We start from the raw sequence: 24,921 nt of genomic DNA, 5'->3' as shown, positions 1-24,921 counted from the left end.
CATGTTCCAAGCTCTTTACTCCTTTCTGTAGAATCTCTTATCTTTCTCTTCAAGGTGAAGAACTCTCATTAACATTTCTTTAGTACTGGTCTGGTGGTGATGAATTCTCTGATTTCGTTTATCTGAAAATGGCTTTATTTTGCCTGTAATCTTGAAAGATATTTTCACTGTCTAGACGATTCTCAGTTAATAGTAGTTTTCTTTCAACATTTAAATTTCTGGTTTTCAATTTTCTTATGAGAAGTCAGCTCGGCTTCAGTTTTCACCTTATATGTTTCATAGTATATATCATTTTCACACTGTGTATATATTTAAGGTTTTCACTAACTTTGGGAAATTTTTGGTCATGTGTTTAAATATTTTTTCTGCTCCATTCTCTTCTCTTTGAACGCCAGTTGTATATATGTTAGACTATTTGATGTTGTCCCACAGAACATTGAGGCTCTGTTAACTTTTTACAGGTTTTTTTTTTTGTCCTCTCAGTCCTTTTGATTGGATACTTTCTGTGATCTGTCTTCAGGTTCACTTACCCTTCCATTGTTTCCAATCTGCTATTAAATCCATCAGTGAACTCTTCGTTTTAGACTTTGTACTTTTCAGTTCTAGAATTTCCATTTGGCTTTTTAAAAATACTTTTTCTTTCTGCAGAGATTTCTATCTGTTCATTATTACCATATTTTCTCTTCAGTCCTTAAATACATTTATAATAGCTGCTTCAAGGTCCCTGTTTGTTAATTCCAACATCTGAATCATCTTAGGGTCGTTTTCTATTGACTGCTTTTTTTCTTCACTGTGGGTTTCAATTTCCTGTTTCTTCACATGCGTTGTGATTTTTTTATTGTATGCTGGACATTGCGAATGTTTTGTTGCAGGGCATTTGGATTATATCAACTTCCTTTAAAACAGAGCTGACCTTTGTTCTTGTAGACAGTGGAGTTACTGGAAGTTCCTTTCGGTCCTGTCAGGTTTGGTGTTATTATTTGTTAGGATGGATCTACTTTAGTTTTAAATTTAGTCTTAGGGAAGGCTGCTCAGGTCCTTACCCCCCAAGGAGGGGCCTTTCTGTGTCTCAACTGAATGCCTGAGGTGCCTAGTGAGGTATCCCTTCTGGTGGGTAGAACCCCAGTGTCTTCAAACATTTTTAGAATTGGTTATCACCATTCACTTTCAGCCTTCAACAGGTAGTCTTTGCTAGGTCTCTTAGAGTCTTGCCAAATACATGTCTGTGAAGTGACGAGCCACTCACTCTTCTGCCACTCCTCCTTTACACCCCTAACCCCACCCAAAGCACAGCCTCTCTTATCAGGTACTTTGCCGTGCACATACCAGCCACTTTAGAAGCCCTGAATTCAGTTCTATTTGGAACTGTTACTCTACTTGGATACCACCTGCCTGCCCCCAGGAGGAACCGAATTATTGCAAGGCAATCATGTGTATTCCCTTCTTCACTGTGTGTAGTTTAGTTATCGCATGTATTTGGTCTAATCTTGTATTTTTCAGCAGGAGGGCAAGTCTGGTACTAGTTGTTTTAGTATGGGCGATGGATATCTAAGCTTTGTGGTTTTTTTACACTGTCATGTTCTCATAAACAGTGAAAGAAATAATCACAGTAATAATGAAATAATAGTGCTCCATTTTTCTTGCAATGTTTACTGGACCTAGAGGGGTTAGAAGTTCTCTATGTGTTTATAGCCCCTGCACTGGGTACATTATTAAAGGAAAAATTCTTTGAGATGCCAAAATTCACTTAAAGTGATTTTGAAGTATACATTACTCCTACCTCCTTCAATGAAGAATGAAATCCAGGGCTGCTGTTTATTTTAAACTTCCAGTACGCACAAAAAAATTCTATGAAAGTGCTACTAATTTCAGACTCTTGCTTTGATTAGATAGTTGGGTTTAATCCTCTTTTTTATAAATTGGTCTTGTAATTCAGATATTCACTAACAAAATAATTGCTGAGGATGCATTTCTATTCATATTTTGATTATTAGCTTGTAGAATAATTCACTATATAAATTCATAATTTTTATCTTCTTTTAATTTGTCCGTATCAGTATCCTGTCTGCTTTCTTTAGATACCTTGCAATATAGTATGCTATTTAAGAACTGTTTTTTGGAAACATTGAGCCAAGGTTTTCTCTGTCTTTCAGTGTAACTTTGAGCGTGTTTGCAGAAAAACTAAAATGCAGTAGTGTATATTTATAATATAAAATATTTACATTGATTTTCTACCATTTTATAACTTTTCTTTTGAAATTGCCTTTAATGCCATGTTTGGTCCTCTTATGGGGAAAATTGGCCTCATTTCTGACCCTAGTTGATGGAATCTAGTGTAATCATTTACTTCATTCACAGCTTTGGCTTTGCATGACTTTAGACTAATTAAAAAAAAAAAAAAGAAATGACCTTAAAAGATGAGGATTTTTCCGGTGTGACTGTTCTATATTTTCTGAAGGGAATTCCAAAAGCAGAGTTTTTATAACAATAATGCTATTATTAGGTTGAGCATGTAAGTTCCCAAGGCTATTGCTTTGAAGGGAACAATATTCATTCAGATGTTTATGTTCTGGTATGTTTGCTTCCGTTCTAATTGTATCTCATATACTGGTCTGTGTCCATTTCCCTGAGTATGTTTTTCCTCCTACCTATAAGATTTGCTTTGAACTATAGTAAGCTAAAAGTGACCATGTTGGATAACTATGATATCATTTGTTAATGAATTCCTTCATTTGTTTAACAAATGTTTTTCAGTTCCTGTGCTAATCTTGGGAATACAGTGTGGTGAACCAAAAAAAGCCCCTCATAGAATTTACAGCCTACCTTTGATCTTCTCAATCTGGTTTAATGGAAAATAACCTGTATCTTTCTTTCTTTAACCCACATTTAGAACTTTTACACCTTTCAGCAGTCCTTTGTGATTATTGGATGTGGGAAGATGTACTTTGTAAAAGGGGAAAGAGATTCAAAAGATTGAGGAATTGTTTATAGTCTGATGAAGACCATGCAGTTTTATTATATACAAAAAGAAAGAAAAGATAAGATTTTAATTCTTATGAAACACCTGAGATAGAAATACAGAATACTGAGGAAATATATATATATATATACACTCATTACGAGGGAAGTCAAGTCAGTATTGAAAAGGTCATTTTGGAGGTGGTGGGTTTTATAGGAAAAGTTTCAGACCAAAGATGCTTTTCTTTTTCAGAAGAATCAGTGCGATAGGAATAGGCAAATTGTATTATAGAGGAGGAGAGTTGCCACTTTTTCCTGAGTTTAAGTGAGGCTAACTAAATTGGTTAATATTTTGAATTTCCTTTGTTTCTTAACATTTGTTTACATCTGTATTTTTTCATAAATACTAGCTGCTAAAAAACCCTTAAATTTATCTTTGTCAAAGATGGTATGTACTTGTATGCTTTGATGCCTTTTACAATAATAAAATTGTCATTCAGAACAACAAGGTGAGTCGACGATTAGATTTCTCTAATCCTATAAATCAGAAAAATCAAATCAATCTTTGAACAGGTCAGTCACTAAATTGAATTTCTTCTTCCTTACTAGGATCCTCGGTTCAATGCAGAAGTTGACCAAATTACAGGCTACAAGACACAAAGTATTCTTTGTATGCCAATTAAGAATCATAGGGAAGAGGTAAGCCAATTTTCCATTTTATTCTAAAAGGTCATTTAGAAACATTTTTCTTTTTGAAAAAAATTTTTTACTTTGTACACTTATGAAATAATGCTATAGTGACAAGTTAACTATATAAAGTGCTTAAATGTTCTGCTTGATGTTTTTTATTTAGACTTTAGTAATAGGGTTGACTCCTGATACTTTACTTTGACTTAGAAATAAATTTTAGACATGTCATTTCTTTTTATTTAATAAATTTATGTATTTATTTATTTATGGCTGTGTTGGGTCTTAGTTGCTGTGCATGGGGTTTCTCTAGTTGCGTTGAATGGGGGCTACTCTTTGTTGCGGTGCACGGGCTTCTCAATGAGGTAGCTTCTCTTATGGAGCATGGGTTCCAGGCTCATGGGCTTCAGTAGTTGTGGCACACGGGCTCAGTAGTTGTGGCTCATGGGCTCTAGAGCGCAGGCTCAGTAGTTGTGGCACATGGGCTTAGTTGCTCCACGGCGTGTGGGATCTTCCCGGACCAGGGTTCAAACCCGTGTCCCCTGCATTGGTAGGCAGATTCTTAACCACTGCGCCACTAGGGAAGTCCCTAGACATGTCATTTCTTTACCCCTCTTTCCTGAGGACCTTACTGAATCCTAAGATGTATAATTGTGGTTGTAATCAATTTATTTCATGTTATATTTTACACATCTGAATAATGCTTATTTCATAAATGGTTATCCAATTGCAGTGGTAATCAGCTGATATTTTTGTTCGGATTCAAAATGAGGTTTTGAAAAAATAGAAATTGTATATAACACCAAGCAAAATTTATTGTGAAATTGTAACAAGCAAATGAAAATAGGTTGGTTTATATTTCACCTAACTAGAAGGTTTGGATTCTGTAAGCACTGAATTCTCTCTTCATTTTACATTTATTTGAGAAAAAAAATAGTTAATCATCATTTAAACTGAATGCTTCAATTGAGTGTCCTCAGCCCTGTCTACACATTACAATCAACTGTGAGACTCTAAAATATTACCAATTAAATTAGAATCTCTAAGGGCAGGGTCTAGATACGGATACATTTTTAAAGATCCCCAAATAAATTCTAAAGTGTAACCAGGGTTGAAAATCATTTTCCTAAGTGAAAACAAATAGATTGAAAGAGCCCATATTTGTGGTTCTTAACCTTGGCTGCACATTAGAATCACCTGGGGAGCATTTCGAAATTCTAATGCCCAGGTTTCACCTTAAATCAGAATCTCTGGTGTTGGGACCTAGGCATCAGTATTTCTTAAAGCTCCCAGGTGGTTATCATGTGGTGCTAAGGTTGAGAACCACTGCCAGGGATACAAGAAACACTTTGCTGGTTCTACTTGATTTATATTCAGATTCTGACATCTTTCCTCTCTGTCCTCCATCCAGTCCTTTACCAAGTCCCATCGATTTTTTTTTTCTGTTACTCTTTCTCATTTTGATCTCTTTCTTTTCATTCCTGCTGCCTGTACCATAATTCAGATCTTGAAGTAATGCCTGAACTTTTAAAATATTCTTGTAAGGGGTTTCTGTACTTTAAGTCAATTTCCCTTTAATCCACCCTGCATATGCCCTTGGGAATTTTCCTAAACCATGGTTTTCTAAATCAGTGCTTCTAAAACAGTAATGTGCATATGAATCTTAAAATGCAGATTCTGAATTCAGTAGGTCTAGGTGAGACCTGAGTGAGATTCTTTTCTAACAAGCAACAAGTCGATGCTGATGCACCGGGTCTACAGATAATTTGATGAGCAGGATCCTAAATCAGTCACTTATCAGTAGTCTAAGGTAAGTTCTCAGTGCCTTAGAGTTGCTACATGGTTTTTTAAGAGGGTAGTTACAGCCACAGTTACTAAAAATTCCTGCAGCTACAACATGCATATGAGATTAAATAATTAATTAGTTAATTAATTGTGAATGAATAAATAAAATTGAAAAGACCATGCATGGACCAGTGGTGTTCTTTCTTAAGCAGATTGCCAGATAAAGCAAATAAAAAGCATGTCTTATGCAATATTGGGGACATAGTTATACTAAAAAATTATTTGTTGTTCATCTAAAATTAAAGTTGACTGGACATCCTATATTTTATCTGGCTGCCCTAGTTATAAACCAAGGATTATGATTGTGTGAGAATGTGCAACAAAATCACCAGGGTGAAGTAGGTGAAACTGCCCTTCTGTAAGAGAGCATCCTCTGGATACATGTGTATCTGTCTTTATGACTACCAGTGAGGATGATGTAAACTAAAACAATAACAAAAATCCCCACTGTATTGAGGTATAAATTACGTACCATAAAATTCACCTATTTTAAGTGTATAATTTGATGAGTTTTTGACAAATGCATGTACAGTCATGTAACCACCACTATAATCAAGATACAGAACATTTCTGTCCCCTCAGATGTTTCCCTTGTAGTTGACCTCCTCCTCCTCCCTCAACCCCCAGCCCCTGAGAATCACTGATCTGTTTTCTGTCACTATTGTTTTGCCTTTTCTAGAGTGTCATATAAATCATATAAGTGGAATCATACAGTATGTGTGTCTGGCTTCTTTCACTTAGCATAATGCTTGTGAGATTCATCCATGTTATTGCATGTCAGTAGTGTGTTCCTTTTTATTGCTGAGTGATTATTCCATAGTATGGATGTGCCACAATTTGATTATCCATTCATCTGTTGATAGACATTTGAGTTGTTTCCAGTTTTTGTCTGTTAGAAGAAAAGCCACTGTTTGCATACAGGTCTTTTTGTGGACATGTTTTCATTTCTCTTTGGTAAATATATAGGAGGGGAATTTCCAGGTCATATGGTGGGTGTATGTTTAATTTTATAAGAAACTTCCAAGCTCCTTTCCAAAGTGGCTGTACCATATTGCTTTCTTACCAGCAATGTATGAGAGTTGCAGTTGCTTCACATCCGAGGCAACGCGTGGTATGGTCAATTTTTAAAAAATCTTAGCCATTAAATTTGACTGCATGAATGAATAACCCCACTCTCAGTCAGGGGTTGTCTGCTCACTTACAGACCTGATTAAACTGGGTTCAGCTGCAGGTCCCCAGATTGTGATTGTCCAGAGCTCTCCTTAAGATTTCTGCTGGGTTCCTCAGCATCCTCAGGGCTATCTTCCTCCATGCTCCCTCATCCTCTCCTGCTGTCTCTGTTTCACCCTATGATGACTTGATATGAAGGCTGAGCTCTTCACTGGTTTCCACAAAAGTTTTTTCACATGAAGCATTTCATGAGGTAAACAACCTTCAGTAACTTCACTGGAGTCTTAGTAACTTTACTGATGGGAAGCTTTCCAAACAGCTTTTTAAACATCTTGCTGACCCTCCCTATTCTCTGTCCTCTCCCCCTTGTTCCCTCTCCTCCCACGCTCACCCTGCCTGGTTTGAAATTATTTCCTGTGAGAATTATTTCTTCAGAAAAAAAGGAATGAAGAGAAACAGTCAGAAAAACAGGCATACTCTCAGCATGGCTGCTGAAGTATAAAAAGTACTTTGGCTGACCGAGAACCAAGGCCCCTAAGAAGATGCCATATATGACTTCCAGAATTATCCTTAAATTTATAGCTACATAAACAAACTCAGGGCAATGTTTGCTGTTGTGTACACGTAATAGAAAGTACTCTTTCTCCCACGAAGCTTTTGAAATCAAAATGGAGAGTCACAGTAAGGCTTTTGGGAGTAATTGTTAAGATTGCTTGCTCTGAGCTTGAATCCCTCACCACTTATGTGATGAGTAACCAGGATGGAGCTGGTTAATTCCTTTGATCCTCAGTTTCCTCATCTGCAAAATGAGGGTTATAAAAGGACCTGCCTCACAGGGTTGTTGTAAAGGTTAAATGTGTTTGTGCCTGCAAAGGGCTTACCATACTTTCTGGCACACTGGGAGTGATCAGTAAATGTCAGCTGTTATTTTTTAAAGGAGACATAGAACTAACTGAACTCTTATGAGAAACAAGGAATGTATAAAGTTGTATGCAGAGGTCCTCAGCCACATAATAACCAAACAGCTGGGATCAAATGACAAGCAGCATGGTCCGTGACTTAACTGGTCTGTTACCCTCTAACAAACTTTAAGCGTAAACGAAAAATACTTTTCATTGTTTTTCCTCATAAATGAGGCAAAGTAAATTTGGTTTCTTCTCTTTGTATTAGTCCAATTGTATTGAGTAAGCCAACACTGATTCCAACTAATTACCAAGAAACCTAAGAAGAAATGTCATTACTGACTGTTTATAAAACATCTTGGTACCTTTTAGTGACCCCAGTTACTTAAGGTACCAACTCTGGAGAGCTGCTTGAAGGGAGCAGTTGAATATTGAACACTAAAGTCTGAACTACAACATAGTCCAGAAAATTCAGGAAGATTTTTAAGATTCAGTAAAATGTATAATCACTTCATCCGCCTCTCATGAAGTATCTTAACTAATTAAAATTTTTTCAGGAGTTCTTTTCATTAGTGTTATAATCATAAGTGTAATAGTGCAATGCCTTTTTAGAAGTTAGGATCATAGACATTCCTAAAACTTCTGTGACAGAATTTTTTTTTTTTAAATCACAGAGGATAAGGTTTTGCAATTTTCCCCTCTCCTACTCCCTTCTAAGACAATGGCGTTAACCGGCGAAGTGTGTGTGTGTGGGGGGGCGGGAGTGGGGACCGAAGAAGCTAGAGGAAGCTGAAATAATTTATTTTGGAAAGGTCACAGAGCTACTGGCTAGAGAAGATGAATGAAGACAAAAAGTAAAGGGGTCTGGGGAGAGAAGAGAGCCAGCCCAGGCTCTATAACAGAATGGCTTGAGGGACAACAGAGTAGGACTTTGGAAATAACTGCCTATCCTGTGGAAACTATTCTAAGGACTGGACGTATATTAATTCACTTAATCTTCATAACAACCATAGAAGATAGTCATTATTTTATTCCCACTTAACAGATGATGAAACTGAGACACGGGACATTTAGGGAACTTGGCCAAAGTCACGTAACTAAAAACTGGCAAAGCTGAGATTCAAACCTAGGCAAGAGGGTTTCTTAAAATTCTGCCGTGGATGATGACTGCACTCTCCTTTCTTCCCCCTCAGTGTTTTCTTGAGCCACTGCAGTAAACATTTAGGTTACTGTTGATTTGGGGGTGGGAGGTGCACTGATGTGACATGTGGCTCCATGTAGAAGCAGGGCTTGAAGGTGGAGACAAGGAGAACTGGCTATATTCTGATGGCTCTTCAAAGTTCAGTGTTGCAACCACCCTGCAGAAGGACTCTTTAAAATAAGAGAGAATGGTGGCAGGGAGAAAGAAGGGCAGGGAGCAGGGGTGGGGGAGAGAAAGAGGGCTCAGAGTCACATCCTCTATAATAATGTCTTAAGAGGAATCCATCCAGTAAGCAAGAAGAAATCTTTACCAGGGATAAAAGAGTTACAGAAGCATGTTTGATGTTAATCTGGGCCAGTGTGCTCTGTGATATGCACAGGAAGCATCATGAAAAAAATTTGCAGCAAGTGTGTGAATTTTTAGAGCTGCTGTTAAATTTCTTTCAGGCTTAACACTGGATTTTTCAGACCTGGGCACTTGGATCAGTTTTTTATTTTTGTCACATGCATTAGTTATTTCTATAACCAGATGGTTCTTTTATGTTTAGTAAAGAAGTGCAGGGAAACTCAACTCTTTCTCTCTAGCTCAGATGACCTATTTCTGAAATACTGCCCTCTCTTGAAGTATTGCTTATTATGACATGGTGGAGATGAGTGCTTTTTTTTTTTTTTTTTTTTTTTTATTAAATTTATAGGGGCTGCACCAATGAGGTAGAAGCCAGGACATTGTGAAATAATGCAAGTTCTGTGAAAATTTCATATTGATCTGAGGTAGAGATTATATCCAATAATGTCAGGCTAGGCTGATACCTGTTTTCTCTTGATTGAATGTCAACTCCAGTTATTAAGTAAAAATCTAATTTGGAATCAGAGCTCTTATCCTCCTTCTCTGTTTTTATCATTTTGATTTTATTTTATCATATTTGATGATATAATTCTTTGATGCAAATATAGCAGTTGTAATAAAAGATTTATGGTAAGTTTTTTTACAGTGTAATAAAGGAGCATTTTTATCTAAATATCCAATTGTTTATATCTTCTTTTAAAAGAACAGTGAAAAACTTCAAAAAATATCAGCTAATTTTATGAGATTTTTATGAAATAAATATAATACTTTGATGAATCAAAGAGATTTAATGCCTGCCAAAAATCATAAAGTAAAGCATTAATGGAATCAAATGTGTAATTCCAACTACATTATATAAAAGTAAATGTTTTCTAGAATTTAAGCTACATAACTTTATCTGCTCATCCCCCCCCAAGTTAAAAATATTCTCATCCCCCCCTCCCCCACAAATTATCTTGTTTTGAAAGTAATTGTTGAATCACTGCAATATATAGAGTCCTGGTCTAGGCAGTGAGGATATTAAAAAAATGAAGCAAGGAAGATACTTAGAAACTTTTTTTTCAGTTTCAGTAAGAGGGAGATCTTATATACCAAAAAGCAAATATCAATACAAGGTAACAAAACAAATGTTAAATGAGTTAAATATTCAGCACCCAAGTTCAAAGGAAAGTCTGTGGATTTCAAGAACTGGAGGAATCACAGAGGAAGAATGAAAGCTGTGGTTTCATACAGCAGACCCCTGCTGTGTTTATCCCACAGGCTTAAGAGAGGAAGCTTGAACATGCTTTCTGTGAGAGGGTGGAGACAGGGTAGATGCTTGCCTATGATATTCTGCTCACACTACTGACTAGGGCTTTTCTTAAACTTGTCATGTAAGCTTGGAACAGATGAAGAACATCACAGCTTTATACATAATCCTACAATTCCAAGTCAGACTAGATGAAAATATAGCTATAAGAATAAGCAGAGTTTAATTGCAGACTGTCAGTTGATCTAGATCTATTTTAGTCTTAAAGAATTGGCTAGTTACATGTTTTTGAAAATTTATAAATTGTCCATTGCATTTATTCCCCTGTGATATTTTCTTGTAGCTTTGTTTTAGCAACAAAACAAAAATACTCCGAAAAGTTTCCGTCGGTTCTGGACTTGATATGGTGATGGTGAAGATCTTTTCTTTTTCTTTTTCCACATTACCCTTTAAATAATAAACACGTGTATTTTACAAAGAAGACGGTAACTGCTTTCCTAAGGAAAAAAACATTTCTCAAGAGCATCAGATGAAAAACATAATGCTAGTAGGTTCAATCCCTGAGGTTACACTACTGATCCAGGAGAAGAAGAAAGAGTGAATAAAAGCTTGAGACTGAAGGTTAAGTTAATGGTAGGCTATATTTACCCAAATGTTATTTTGAATGCTCAGAAAATTTGGTTCAGACTGAATGCTATGATTTATTCAATATGGGGTTTATCTTCATTGGTAGTTTTAGAGTAACCATTCCAGCACTTGTTGGAATGCATTGCATTTTTAATTTGATAGAGCATTTATAAGTTTAATTTTGAGAATTTTTATATAGATCCTGAATTATGATTAGTAGAGGTCTGGAACGAGTTGCAGATAAGCAAAAACAATTTCTTTGTATAATATCTGACCCAGACCACATAATTAGACCTGGGGATGGATTTTGATTATTAAATAATTTTCATGCATTCTTAAAGAGTTATGGTGGTTGTCAGTGAAATTGCTGCTCTCTTTCTCTCTCTCTCTCTCTCTCTCTATATATATATATATATATATATATATGATATATATATATGCAAACATCTATATTCATCTAAGAGCCAAGATTATATAGGTAAAGTGCTTTATAAACTATGTACTCTGTATTCCTTCTTAGTAAATCCTCATCTAAAAGTTCCTACTTGTTTCTCTTCTACCATAGAGTGGAAATTAATATTCTAGGCAGAATTTAAATAAAATTATAAATTTTATCTTATAAAATTTTTGAAGCATATTTTTCTTTTTTTTTTTTGTATCACTTGGTAGCAGTGATAAAATGAAAATGACCTGGATTTAGAATTCCAGATACATTTGATTATTACAGATTATTTGATGATCGTAAGTATATTAGTGATCTCTTACAGCATAACAAGTTACCCTAAGCTTAGTGATTCTGAACAACAGCCTTCATTATCTCAGTTTCCGTGGTTCAGAAATGCCAGAGCGGCCCAGCTGGCTGGGTGCTTCTGGCCCAGGTTCCCTGCCTGTGGCCGCACTCAGGAGGCAGCAGGGGGCCTGACTCACGCTCGAGCATGCACTTCTCAGAGGGCTCACTCGCGTGGCTTTTGGCAGGAGGCCTCAGTTCCCGGCCAAGCGGACCTCTCCACAAGTCACTCCGTGTACCTCAGCACGTGGCAGAGTGAGCAAGGAGGAAGCGGCACTGCCTTGTATGACCAAGTCCCCAGACCTGTTCACCTTCGCCTCACGGTAACCATTCATCAGAAGCCAGGCATCAGGTCCAGCCCAAACTTGGGGAGGGCAGTTAGGCTCCACCTCTTGAAGAGAAGAGTATCAAAGAATGTGTGGAGATGTTATGAAACCACCAAAAGTACTATGCATTTTGAGGCTTTAGTCTCTTTCCTTAAAAAACTGTTCAAAGGGGCTGCCCTGGTGGCGCAGTGGTTGAGAGTCCGCCTGCCGATGCAGGGGACGCGGGTTCGTGCCCCGGTCCAGGAAGATCCCACATGCTGCGGAGCGGCTGGGCCCGTGAGCCATGGCCGCTGAGCCTGCGTGTCCGGAGCCTGTGCTCCGCAACGGGAGAGGCCACAACAGTGAGAGGCCCGCGTACCGCAAAAACAAACAAACAAACAAACAAACAAACTGTTCAGATGATAAATGAGGAACTCTGCTTGTTAATTAAAATAATATCTTAAACAAGGGCCTACTGTATAGCACAGGAAACTATATTCAATATCTTCTAATAACCTGTAATGGAAAGAATCTGAAAAAGAATAGAGTGTGTGTGTGTATATATATAAACTGAATCACTTTGCTGTACACCTGAAACATTATAAATCAGCCATACTTCAATAAAAAAATAATATCTTAAAAATTAGCGCTTCTCAACCTTTCATATACTAAAAATAATATGAACTACCAGAGGTAACACAGACTAGGTTTAAATAAGGTGGCAAGTTGGGGTGTGTGCTCTGCCAGATTGGCTTGAATCAAAGGGAAAAGAGGAAGTAGAATTAAAAGAGGAGGGCTGAGAAGAAGAGGAAGATGCTGTTTGAGCTGCGGCAAACCATCGAAGTATTAAAAGTCTTCTAAAATGTTATGTCGCAAATGCAGGTCTTCATGAATCACTGTTTGTGTGTAGCTTAGGCACTTTGCTTCTTAATGCCCATGGAAAATGCTCACTGGTGCATCCTTATTATTTCTCTGCACCATTGTTTTCTGCCTCCCTCATGGATCAAGATTGGAGGGAATCTGTCTAGTAAATACCTTGGCACTGGAGGCGAGGCTGTGCAGCCAAGCTGAGGCAAGATCATGAAGCATCCTCAAACTGCCATGCGAAGGAGGTGCTGGATTTTTTTTTTTTTTAAGCCAAGAAACATTTCTGTCATTTAAAGATCTGTGTGGCCATAGCGTTAAGGGTGAAGAGTTTTCTTTGTTTAATCTCTAACCAGAGCCACATAATTTGACACTTGTTAGATTTTGATTTCCATATTTGTTCATACACGGAGAAAGTCCTGGGTCTGGAAGCAGGGAAGTTGGTAAGGAGGCTTTTGCATAATCCAGACTAGGAGTGGATTTGTTACACTTCTGTTTAGGTGGTTGAGGGATTGATTTGATGGAGGGTTAAGTAGAAGGAAGAATCTAGAAAACTTTCTAGTGGGGAGAATTTTGATATTCCCTAAAATAAAACATGCAACGGAGAGAATTGGTTTGTGGGGATCAAAACCATTAGCTCTTTTGGGGGGGGGTGTTGTTTTACTGTCTGTTCCTTTCTCCGCTCTCCTCAAGTCTCAGTGTTGTATCCCCATCTCCACTTTCATCCAGTGGTCTTGCTTACTCTTTCAGTGAAAAGTAAAGCAGTTACAGGAATAATTCCACAAGAGAACTTCCCCATTCTCTTTCCCCCTGCTCTTGCATCTGAGTTTACATCCTCTGGTTTCCCTTTTATGTTAACCATCTGTGAAATAGCAAAAGTCAGTCTCACACTTGTGCACCAGATCTCATCCCATCTCATCTGCTCCAAGACATGGCTCAGCAGCTCTCCCCTCTGTGACCAGAGTCACCAAAATTCCCCTCTCTACCAAACTGGTTTATCAGCATACAATCACGCTGTTATTTCTCCCATCTTAAAAACAAAAGCAAATGCTCATTGGACTACATATCTCCTTTCAGAGATCACAATTTCTCTGATTACCATCAGAGCTAAACTCTTTGAAAGAGTTGTCCACGTTTGCCATTTCCATTTCCTCCCACTCTCCGGAGCATAATCCACCCAAGCCTTCACCCTCACCGCTCTGTGGAAACCACTCTTGGCAGGGTCGCATGGCGTCCATAGGGCAGGAGCTTATGATCATTTCTCAGTACTCACCTTACCCGGCAGGTCGGCAGCATGTGGCATTGTTGATCACTCATTCCTCCAGGACAGATTGTCTTCACTTGCTCTCCAGGACCTCAGACTTGCTAAACTTCCTTCCCACTAAACCTGCTCTATACTCATCCCCACCACACTTAACTTCACTGCCATCCCAGCTATTCAGGCTAAATTCCTTAAAGGCTAAAATCAGGCTAAATTCCTTCTTTCTTTCTCCCACAGTAGATATCCAGCTGATCAGGAAACACTCTTGACTTTCCCTTCAATCACTGCTCCCCACCTGTACTTCTACCACACTGGAGCTTCAGTGTGGAGCCATCAGTATGGAGCACCTGAATTATTATAGTAGCCTCCCTAACTAGTGTCCCTGCTTCAAGCCTTTAACACCCTTCAGTCTATTCTCAACAAAATTTTAGGAAAACATGCTAGATCTCATCCCTCCACTGCTCAGAACCCTGCAGTGGATTTCCACTTCACTCTTTAAGAAAGATCCCCCATGACCTGGCTCCTGAAGCCCCTCTGATCTCACCTATTGTCTCCCCCTGCTAATCCTCTCTAGCATACTGTTGTTTTCTCTGCACCCCAGGGCCTTTGCACTTGCTGTTTCCTTGTCTGAAGTCCCTTTGCCTAGTTCTCCACATGGCTCAGTCTGTCACCTCCTTCAGGTTTTTACTCAAATGACATCTCAGGAAGACTCTCTTCGGCCATCCTTATTGACTATCTACCATTATTTCTATCCCTGCTGTTTTCTTCATGACACTTAAGCACTTAATCACCATTCGACATACTACATATTAACTTACGGGTTCATTTCTGTTTCCCCTCCCTAGACTGTAGGCTCCATGAGAGCAAGGTGAAACAAGAATGCTTCACAGAGGAGGTGACATTTCAACTGCATCTGTGGTATGCAGTAATGCTAGCTGACCTGAGAACTTCTTTTTCAAAAATGTTTCTCTGCTGTCTTGAAGCATGGAAACCAAAGTACGTTGACAAATTAAGGGATTTCAGGTAGAAATTTAATCAAGGCTATGTGGTAAATAGTAGTAGGACTAGAATCTTCCTGCCGACCCTTAGAGATCAGTAATAACTATTCTGTATTGATGTTATCCTCCCCATTTTAGATGAAAAAATATGGACTTCATCAAGTTAAGGAAACTTCCTAAATTCCATATCTATTAAGTAGCAGAGCTGGAATTGATACTCATGTCATTTTATTCTAAGACTGTGTTTTTCTCACTGTGAAATAATTACCTTCTTTCATCTTTATTAATGATTGTACCTGAAAAGCTACCAACCAACTCTTTTTACTGTTTTAGTTTTTGAAAATGCAAATTATGGACTGGAATAATAGAATGATAAAATCTAGAGTTCCCAACAATGATTCCAAATTAATTGCTTTGTATATTATCTGGCATAGCTGTGTGGAGGAGGACATGTCTTTTTGTGCTGGTAACACCTACAGCTAGGAGTTTTGCTAGTGAGACTGGTGTCTGTCTGCATCTTTCATATGTGATTTCATATGTGATATGAGCTTTCATATGTGATTATCTGTTCAGGCTCATCTTCCATTTGGAGGAAAAAGCACTTAGTGGTAAAATATTATAAGTTATATTCTCTATACGAAGGATTTGTTGGGTGTAAAAAAATTGTAAACACACATACATTTTTCCCCTGGATCTCTTAAGTTAAATGTTAGGAATATCTAGCTTCTATGATGTGAATATCTAACTGGCTATGATGCAGTTAGATGGTCCAGTAGAGGCAAGAACACTGATCTGAACATTTAGTTCAACTCCCATTGAGATGGCGGTCCTTTGATACCAACTTTAATTTGCAAGTGAGATTCAGCCTATTCAGTGTTTTGATGCATGAAACTTGCTTTTGGCCACTTTTGCTGTGTTATTTCTCCTCTGTTTGTATTAGGCCCACATTTATGAGCACACCCCTTTACCCTGTAATTATCAGGAAGCTTTACTAGCACAGCACCTGGCCAGGGTATAGAGGCATGGACCTGTTGTAAGTGCAGGCAGTACTGGAACAAACTCAATCCTGGGTAACAGAGTCCAAATCCAACAACACTGTCCAGGGTGTGCTTTGCAGGCCAGCACCTGGCGGAACGCAGGACACCACCCTGAAAATAAATCATAGTTATTAAATAGATCCAAGGCTCTGAAGTCATTTTTGGCAATGTCATGTGTAGTGGTGGGCATAACAGTGATAGAATTATTCTGATACAAAGTGCAGTTTGTACAGTATATATTGAGGACACAATTTTTTTATTGTTATTTTGGACTTATTCCCAATTAAGCAGAGAGATAGAGTTTGAAAGAAAGAGTTCTGACTCTAGCAAAACAACTGTTTTGAGTGCTGGTTTAAGGTCAGTGATTCCTTGAGCAACTTTCTTCACCAATCTGTGCTTAAGGTGACTTGTCTGTGAAGTTTCAACATGAGGTACAGACACACAGTGGGGGGTTTGACGGTGGTCATAGTGAGACAAGGAACGTGACAGTGTCCACCACAGAGCTCGCCACCTAGTGGAGGTTCAGAAAATGGCTGTTCCCCCGCTTTGGAGTGTTGCAAGGCCAGACAAACAGAGGAATGGAAAGTTAAATAAAAACGGTAAACACTGAGCGTACCGTGCCATGGGAAAGACAGCAGGCTCCTTTCTGCTATGTACCCTTTGTGTCTCTGCAGTTTTTAAAGGGCATAGAAGGAGGCTCTACTCACAATGGTTATGTGCTGCTCTGTCTCAGGCCTGAATCTCTGTATCCCAATGGACAGAAAGGTCTGATTAGAAGGCAGCAGGTCCCTGTGGTTCTAAGACCTTTACACCTCATTGCTTAAAAGCTGGTGTGGCAGAGAGTTTGGTATTTGGCAAGGAAGAGGAAATTGTGTGTGTGTGTGTGTGTGCATGCGCGTGCACAAAGGGATAAGAATAAACGCTAGGATTAAGAATTATTCCCAGCATCCCCTTGTCTGGAAGGAATGCAGTCTCAGGTTGGCACCTCTCCCACTGGACTTTCCCAGGGCAGGATAGCTACTGACCCCCAGCGGTGGATTTGTCCTGGCGCCATCTGGGGAGCATCCGTCCTGCCTGATAGCACAGAGCAGATGGTCAGGACCTCAGCGTGCTCCAGGACAGCTGAGAACTCAGTACGTGGACCACCACTTTCAAATATCATCAGCAATTACAAATTTACTTTTAAGACTTTCAAATACTTTTTGAAAACCAAATTAAAGTTTACATACAGTGAAATATGCAGATCTTCATGTACAGTTTGATGAGTTTGACAAATGTTTATTCATCTGTATAACACCCCAGTCAAGACAGAGAACACTTTCATCACCTCTGTCAATGCCCACAACCCATGGGCAACACAGTTCTGATTTTTATCATCATAGACTAATTCTGCTTTTTTCTTGAATAATCTGCTTATTTTTGAAACTGCATTATTACTTGTTTTCCCCTGAAACATAGGATTCTTTATGTTACGTAAGTAGTTCTTGGCTCTAAAAATGTGGCTTTAACGTTTATAATCGAAGTCAAAGCGGAACTTTTAGCAGCCACTTTGGATTTGTCTTTGTTTCTTTCTTTTTAAAAAAAAATTTATTTTATTTATTTATTTTTGGCTGAGTTGAGTCTTCGTCGCTGTGCATGGACTTTCTCTAGTTGCAGTGAGCGGGGGCTACTCTTCGTTGTGGTGCATAGGCTCTAGGCACGTGGACTTCAGTAGTTGTGGCTCGTGGGCTCTAGAGCACAGGCTCAGTAGTTGTGGCACACGGGCTTAGTTGCTCTGCGGCATGTGGGATCTTCCTGGACCAGGGCTTGAACCCGTGTCCCCTGCATTGGCAGGTGGCCTCTCAACCACTGCACCACCCGGGAAGCGCTGTCTTTGTTTCTTAAAGTTATAGTTTTGAAATTGTTCCATTCCCTTTGATGAAAGCATGCTTTAAAAAGCTAAGCGTATGTATGCAGTCTGAAGACAGTCTTGGATGTACTGGAAAACCAGTGGTCTTCATGATTCCTCTAGTGTAAACAATAGTGCTTATGAACCTGTATTTTATATACACTAGTGCTGGTTTCACTTTCCCCTGCGGGGGAGTAGCAGGAAGAACACAAGCTTTGGGATCAGACCTGGAGAGCATCTGGGTCTGCACATTCTTGCACTACCTATTTAACTTTTCTGAACATCAGCTGCCCTTGTGATAAAATGGGAATAATAATATCTACCTGAAAGGGTTGTGACAAAGGTTAGATGGATTAACAGACAAAGTGCCTGTTACGTAACAGGCCCTCCCTTTTCCTTTTTTTAAGTGGCAAACTTTTTGGCATTATAAGGTTTTTTTTCTTTCTTTCTTTCTTTCTTTTTTTTTTTCTTTTTGGCTGTGAATAAGTTTATTAATGAACTATATTAGGGCCGTTGACCATCAGTCATGTATTTCTGATGCCAGTTATCTTCAGGGCACTGCTCTTTATATCTTTCAACTTCCTAGAAGCGTCCCTTCACCTTGGCTCCCTCTTCCGGAACACCCAGGCTGTGAGAATAAACTAAAATCATCCACTTCTATACACGTTCCTGTCTTGTCTTCCAATCCTGGAAGATCGATAAACATACTCCTGCGAGAAATAGGTGTAGCAGTGCCTGTACATACAGAGGGATAAAATGAGTCCCAACCAAGTAAAGTCAGTCTTACCGTTTAAAGAAATATCAAACCTTGGTTCTCAAATTCATTAATGAAAGCCAGACAACCCAAAACAACAAAAAGGTCAAAATTGGCAAAGGTACACATAGGCAACACAGAAGAAGAAGACCAATGTAGCCAATAATAACTAAAAAGCAATAATAATTAAAAAGCTCTCTAGTAATCAGGAAAATGCAAATTAAAGCAATAATGAGATACATTTTTATACCCAACAGATAGACAGAGGTTAAAAATTTAGCCTCATAATACTAGGGGTTGGTTAGGACATGAGGTTAGCAAGAACCCTTATACATTGCTGATAAATATAAATTTCTGTAACCCTTTGAAGATTTCATCAAAGAAGCTCTCGCACATGTGCACAAGGAGACCTATACAGAGATGTTCAATGTGGATTATTTGTAATAGCAAAAAATTGCAAACAACCCAAACATTTGGGGATCAAATGAGCAAAATTTGGCATGGAATACAATGAGACTGGGAAGGAAAAAGTCCAGTTTGTTGTTATCTTAATTTAACTTAAAAAAAGAGGAAACATTAACAAATATTAATGCTTAGTAGTTCTATATCAATGGCTCTCAAAGTGTTTTTTGTCCCTACACCAGCAGCATTTGGCATGACCTGAGAACTTTTAGTAAAACAAGTTCTCAGGCGCCAACCCAGATCTCTGACTCTGAAACTCTGGGGGTGGGATCCAGCAAGCTGTGTTTTAACAAGCCCCATTTTACCACTGTTCTAGATGACAAGGACGTGGATACTTACTGTATTTTTAAAATTAAAAATTAAAACTAACAATCTCAAGCTTTTCTTTCCCACTCACCCAAAGCGGTTTTAGGCTATAAGTTTCAACTCCATAAGTAAAGGCTTATTAAGAGTATGTATTTCTTACTCACACATGAAGTTTTTGTATGTGGACAGATCTCTTAATGTCAAGCAAAGAGCAGAGAAAAAAATGGGCAAAAATTTTTCTTTAACATCTTTATTGGAGTATAATTGCTTTACAGTGTTGTGTTAGTTTCTGGTATATAACAAAGTGAATCAGCTATATGTATACATATATCCCCATATCCCCTCCCTCTTGCATCTCCCTCCTAGGCTCCCTATCTCACCCCTCTAGGTGGTCACAAAGCACCGAGCTGATCTCCCTGTGCTATGCAGCTATTTCCCACTAGCTATCTATTTTACATTTCGTAGTGTGTATATGTCAGTGCTACTCTCTCACTTCGTCCCAGCTTACCCTTCCCCCTCCCGATGTCCTCAAGTCCATTCTCTACGTCTGCGTCTTTATTCCTGTCCTGCCCCTAGGTTCTTCAGAAGCATTTTTTTTTTAGATTCCATATATATGTGTTAGCATACAGTATTTGTTTTTCTCTTCCTGACTTACTTCACTCTGTATGACAGACTCTCGGTCCATCCATCTCACTACAAATAACTCAATTTTGTTACCTTTTATGGCAAAATAATATTCTGTTGTATATATGTGCCACATCTTCTTTATCCATTCATCTGTCGTCGGACACTTAGGTTGCTTCCGTGTCCTGGCTATTGTAAATAGTGCTTCAATGAACATTGTGGTACATAACTCTTTTTGGATTATGGGTTTCTCAGGGTACATGCCCAGTAGTGAGATTGCTGGGTCGTATGGTAGTTCTATTTTTAGTTTTTAAAGGAACTTCCATACTGTTCTCTATAGTGGCTGTATCAATTTACATTCCCACCAACAGTGCAAGAGGGCTCCCTTTTATCCACCCTCTCCAGCATTTACTGTTTGTAGATATTTTGATGATGGCCATTCTGACCGGTATAACGTGATACCTCAGAGTGGTTTTGATTTGCATTTCTCTAATGATTAGTGATGTTGAGCATCCTTTCATGTGTTTGTTGGCAATCTGTATATCTTCTTTGGAGAAATGTCTATTTAGGTCTTCTACCCATTTTTGGATTGGGTTGTTTTTGTAATATTGAGCTGCATGTGCTGTTTGTATATTTTGGAGATTAATCCTTTGTCAGTTGCTTCATTTGCAAATATTTTCTCCCATTCTGAGGGTTGTCTTTTCATCTTGTTTATGGTTTCCTTTGCTGTGCAAAAGCTTTTAAGTTTCATTAGGTCCCATTTGTTTATTTTTGTTTTAATTTCCATTTCTCTGGGAGGTGGGTCAAAAAGGATCTTGCTGTGATTTATGTCATAGAGTGTCCTGCCTATGTTTTCCTCTAAGAGTTTTATAGTGTCTGGCCTTATATTTAGGTCTTTAATCCATTTTGAGTTTATTTTTCTGTATGGTGTTAGGAAGTGTTCTAATTTCATTCTTTCACATGTAGCTGTCAAGTTTTCCCAGCACCACTTATTGAAGAGGCTGTCTTTTCTCCATTGCATATTCTTGCCTCCTTTATCAAAGATAAAGGTGACCATATGTGCGTGGGTTTCTCTCTGGGCTTTGTATCCTGTTCCATCAATCTATATTTCTGGTTTTGTGCCAGTATCATACTGTCTTGATTACGGTAGCTTAGTGGTATAGTCTGAAGTCAGGGAGCCTGATTCCTCCAGCTCCGTTTTTCTTTCTCAAGGTTGCTTTGGCTATTTGGGGTCTTCTGTGTTTCCATAGAAATTGTGAAATTTTTTGTCCTACTTCTGTGAAAAGTGCCATTGGTAATTTGATAGGGATTGCACTGAATCTATAGATTGCTTTGGGTAGTATAGTCATTTTCACAATGTTGATTCTTCTAATCCAAGAACATGGTACATCTCTCCATCTGTTTGTATCATCTTTAATTTCTTTCATCAGTGTCTTATAGTTTTCTGAATACAGGCATACGGGTTTTTTGTCTCCTCAGGTAGGTTTATTCCTAGGTATTTTATTATTTTTGCTGCAGTGGTAAATGCGAGTGTTTCCCTAATTTCTCTTTCAGATTTTTTATCATTAGTGTATAGGAATTCAATAGATTTCTGTACATTAATTTTGTGTCCTGCTACTCTACCAAATTTATTCAGTAGCTCTAGTAGTTTTCTGGTAGCATCTTTAGGATTCTCTATGTACAGTATCATGTCATCTGCAAACAGTCACAGTTTTACTTCTTCTTTTCCGATTTGGATTCCTTTTATTTCTTTTTCTTCTCTGATTGCTGTGGCTAAAACTTCCAAAACTATGTTGAATAATAGTGGTGAGAGTGGGCAACCTTGTGTTGTTCCTGATCTTAGAGGAAATGGTTTCAGTTTTTCACGATTGAGAACAATGTTGGCTGTGGGCTTGTCAGATATGGCCTTTATTATATTGAGGTAGGTTCCCTCTATGCCTACTTTCTGGAGCGTTTTTATCATAAATGGGTGTTGAATTTTGTCAAAATGTTTTTCTACATCTATTGAGATTATCATATGGTTTTTCTCCTTCAGTGTGTTAATATGGAGTATCACGTTGATTGATTTGCATATATTGAAGAATCCTTGCATTCCTGGGAAAAACCCCACTTGATCATGGTGTATGATCCTTTTAATGTGCTGTTGGATTCTGTTTGCTAGTATTTTGTTGAGGATTTTTACATCTATGTTCATCAGTGATATTGGCCTGTAGTTTTCTTTCTTTGTGACATCTTTGTCTGGTTTTGGTATCAGGGTGATGGTGGCCTCATAGAATGAGTTAGGGAGTGTTCCTCCCCCTGCTATATTTGGAAGAGTTTGAGAAGGATAGGTGTTAGCTCTTCTCTAAATGTTTGATAGAATTTGCCTGTGAAGCCATCTGATCCTGGGCTTTTGTCTGTTGGAAGATTTTTAATCACAGTTTCAATTTCAGTGCTTGTGATTGGTCTGTTTATATTTTCTATTTCTTCCTGGTTCAGTCTCAGAAGGTTGTACTTTTCTAAGAATTTGTCCATTTCTTCCAGGTTGTCCATTTTACTGATATATAGTTGCTTGTAGTAATCTCTCATGATCCTTTGTATTTCTGCAGTGTCAGTTGTTACTTCTCCTTTTTCATTTCTAATTCTGTTGATTTGAGTCTTCTCCCTTTTTTTCTTGATGAGTCTGGCTAATGGTTTATCAATTTTGTTTATCTTCTCAAAGAACCAGATTTTAGTTTTATTGATCTTTGCTACTGTTTCCTTCATTTCTTTTTCATTTATTTATTTCATTTATTTCTGATCTGATCTTTATGATTTCTTTCCTTCTGCTAACATTGGGGTTTTTTTGGTTCTTCTTTCTCTAATTGCTTTAGGTGTACCGTTAGGTTGTTTATTTGAGATTTTTCTTGTTTCTTGAGGTAAGATTGTATTGCTATAAACTTCCCTCTTAGAACTGCTTTTGCTGCATCACATAGGTTTTGTGTCATCGTGTTTTCATTGTCATTTTTTTCTAGGTACTTTTTGATTTCCTCTTTGATTTCTTCAGTGATCTCTTGGTTATTTAGTAGTGTATTCTTTAGCCTCCATGTGTTTGTATTTTTTACAGCTTTTTTCCTGTAACTGATATCTAGTCTCATAGTGTTGTGGTTGGAAAAGGTACTCAATATGATTTCAATTTTCTTAAATTTACCAAGGCTTGATTTGTGACCCAAGATATGGTCTATCCTGGAGAATGTTCCATGAGCACTTCATGAGAAAGTGTATTCTGTTGTTTTTGGATGGAATGTCCTATAAATATCAATTAAGTCCATGTTGTTTAATGTGTCATTTAAAGCTTATGTTTCCTTATTTATTTTCATTTTGGATGATCTGTCCATTGGTGAAAGTGGGGTGTTAAAGTCCCCTACTATGATTGTGTTACTGTCAATTTCCCCTTTTATGGCTGTTAGTATTTGCCTTATGTATTGAAGTGCTCCTATTGCTGGGTGCATAAATATTTACAATAGTTATATCTTCTTCTTGGATTGATCCCTTGATCATTATGTAGTGGCCTTCTTTGTCTCTTGTAATAGTCTATATTTTAAAGTCTGTTTTGTCTGATATGAGACTTGCTACTCCAGCTTTCTTTTGATTTCCATTTGCATGGAATATCTTTTTCCATCCCCTCACTTTTAGTCTGTATGTGTCCCTAGGTCTGAAGTGCGTCTCTTGTAGACAGCATATATATGGGTCTTGTTTTTGTATCTATTCAGCCAGTCTATGTCTTTTGGTTGGAGCATTTAATCTATTTACATTTAAGGTAGTTATTGATATGTATGTTCCTATTACCATTTTCTTAATTGTTTTGGGTTTGTTATTGTAGGTCTTTTCCTTCTCGTGTTTCCTGCCTAGAGAAGTTCCTTTAGCATTTGCTATAAAGCTGATTTGGTGGTGCTGAATTCTCTTAACTTTTGCTTGTGTGTAAAGGTTTTAATTTCTCTGTCGAATCTGAATGAGATCCTTGCTGGGTAGAGTAATCTTGATTGTAGATTTTTCCCTTCATCACTTTAAATGTGTCCTGCCACTCCCTTCTGGCTTGCTGAATTTATGCTGAAAGATCAGCTGTTAACCTTATGGGGATTCCCTTGTATATTATTTGTTGTTTTCCCTTGCTGCTCTTAATATTTTTTCTTTCTCTGTATTTACTTTTTGATAGTTTGATTTATATGTGTCTCAGCGTGTTTCTCTTTGGTTTTATCCTGTATGGGACTCTCTGCACTTCCTGGACTTGATTGACTCTTTTCTTTCCCATGTCAGAGCGACTATAATCTCTTCAAATATTTTCTCAGTCCCTTTTTTTCCTCTTCTTTTTCTGGGACCCCTATAATTCGAATGTTCCTGAATTTAATGTTGCCCTAGAGGTCTCTGAGACTGTCCTCAATTCTTTTCATTCTTTTTTCTTTATTCTGCTCCCTGGCAGTTATGTCCACCATTTTATCTTCCAGCTCACTTATCCGTTCTTCTACCTCAGTTATTCCGCTATTGTTTCCTTCTAGAATATTTTTAAGTTCATTTATTGTGTATGCATCACTGTTTGTTTGCTCTTTAGTTCTTCTAGATCCTTGTTAAATGTTTCTTGTATTTTGTTCGTTCTGTTTCTGAGATTTTGGATCATCTTTACGATCATTACCCT

General features: G+C 38.0%; 1 protein-coding gene across 4 annotated transcripts in view; it reads left to right on the top strand.

Moving 5' to 3' along the window:
• The window catches only part of PDE5A (phosphodiesterase 5A), a 140,812-nt gene that overhangs the window by 27,688 nt on the left and 88,203 nt on the right, over nucleotides 1–24,921 (top strand). For all 4 annotated transcript variants that reach the window (XM_060105484.1, XM_060105455.1, XM_060105475.1 and 1 more), the window contains exon 3: nucleotides 3,568–3,657. In XM_060105484.1, the coding sequence (XP_059961467.1) occupies nucleotides 3,568–3,657 (90 nt within the window). The remainder of the gene's footprint in view (nucleotides 1–3,567; nucleotides 3,658–24,921) is intronic.

This window comes from Mesoplodon densirostris, chromosome 1 (genome assembly GCF_025265405.1).
Source record: "Mesoplodon densirostris isolate mMesDen1 chromosome 1, mMesDen1 primary haplotype, whole genome shotgun sequence".
Classification (NCBI taxonomy): Eukaryota; Metazoa; Chordata; class Mammalia; order Artiodactyla; family Ziphiidae; genus Mesoplodon; species Mesoplodon densirostris.
This window is presented reverse-complemented; position numbering and strand designations above follow the sequence as displayed.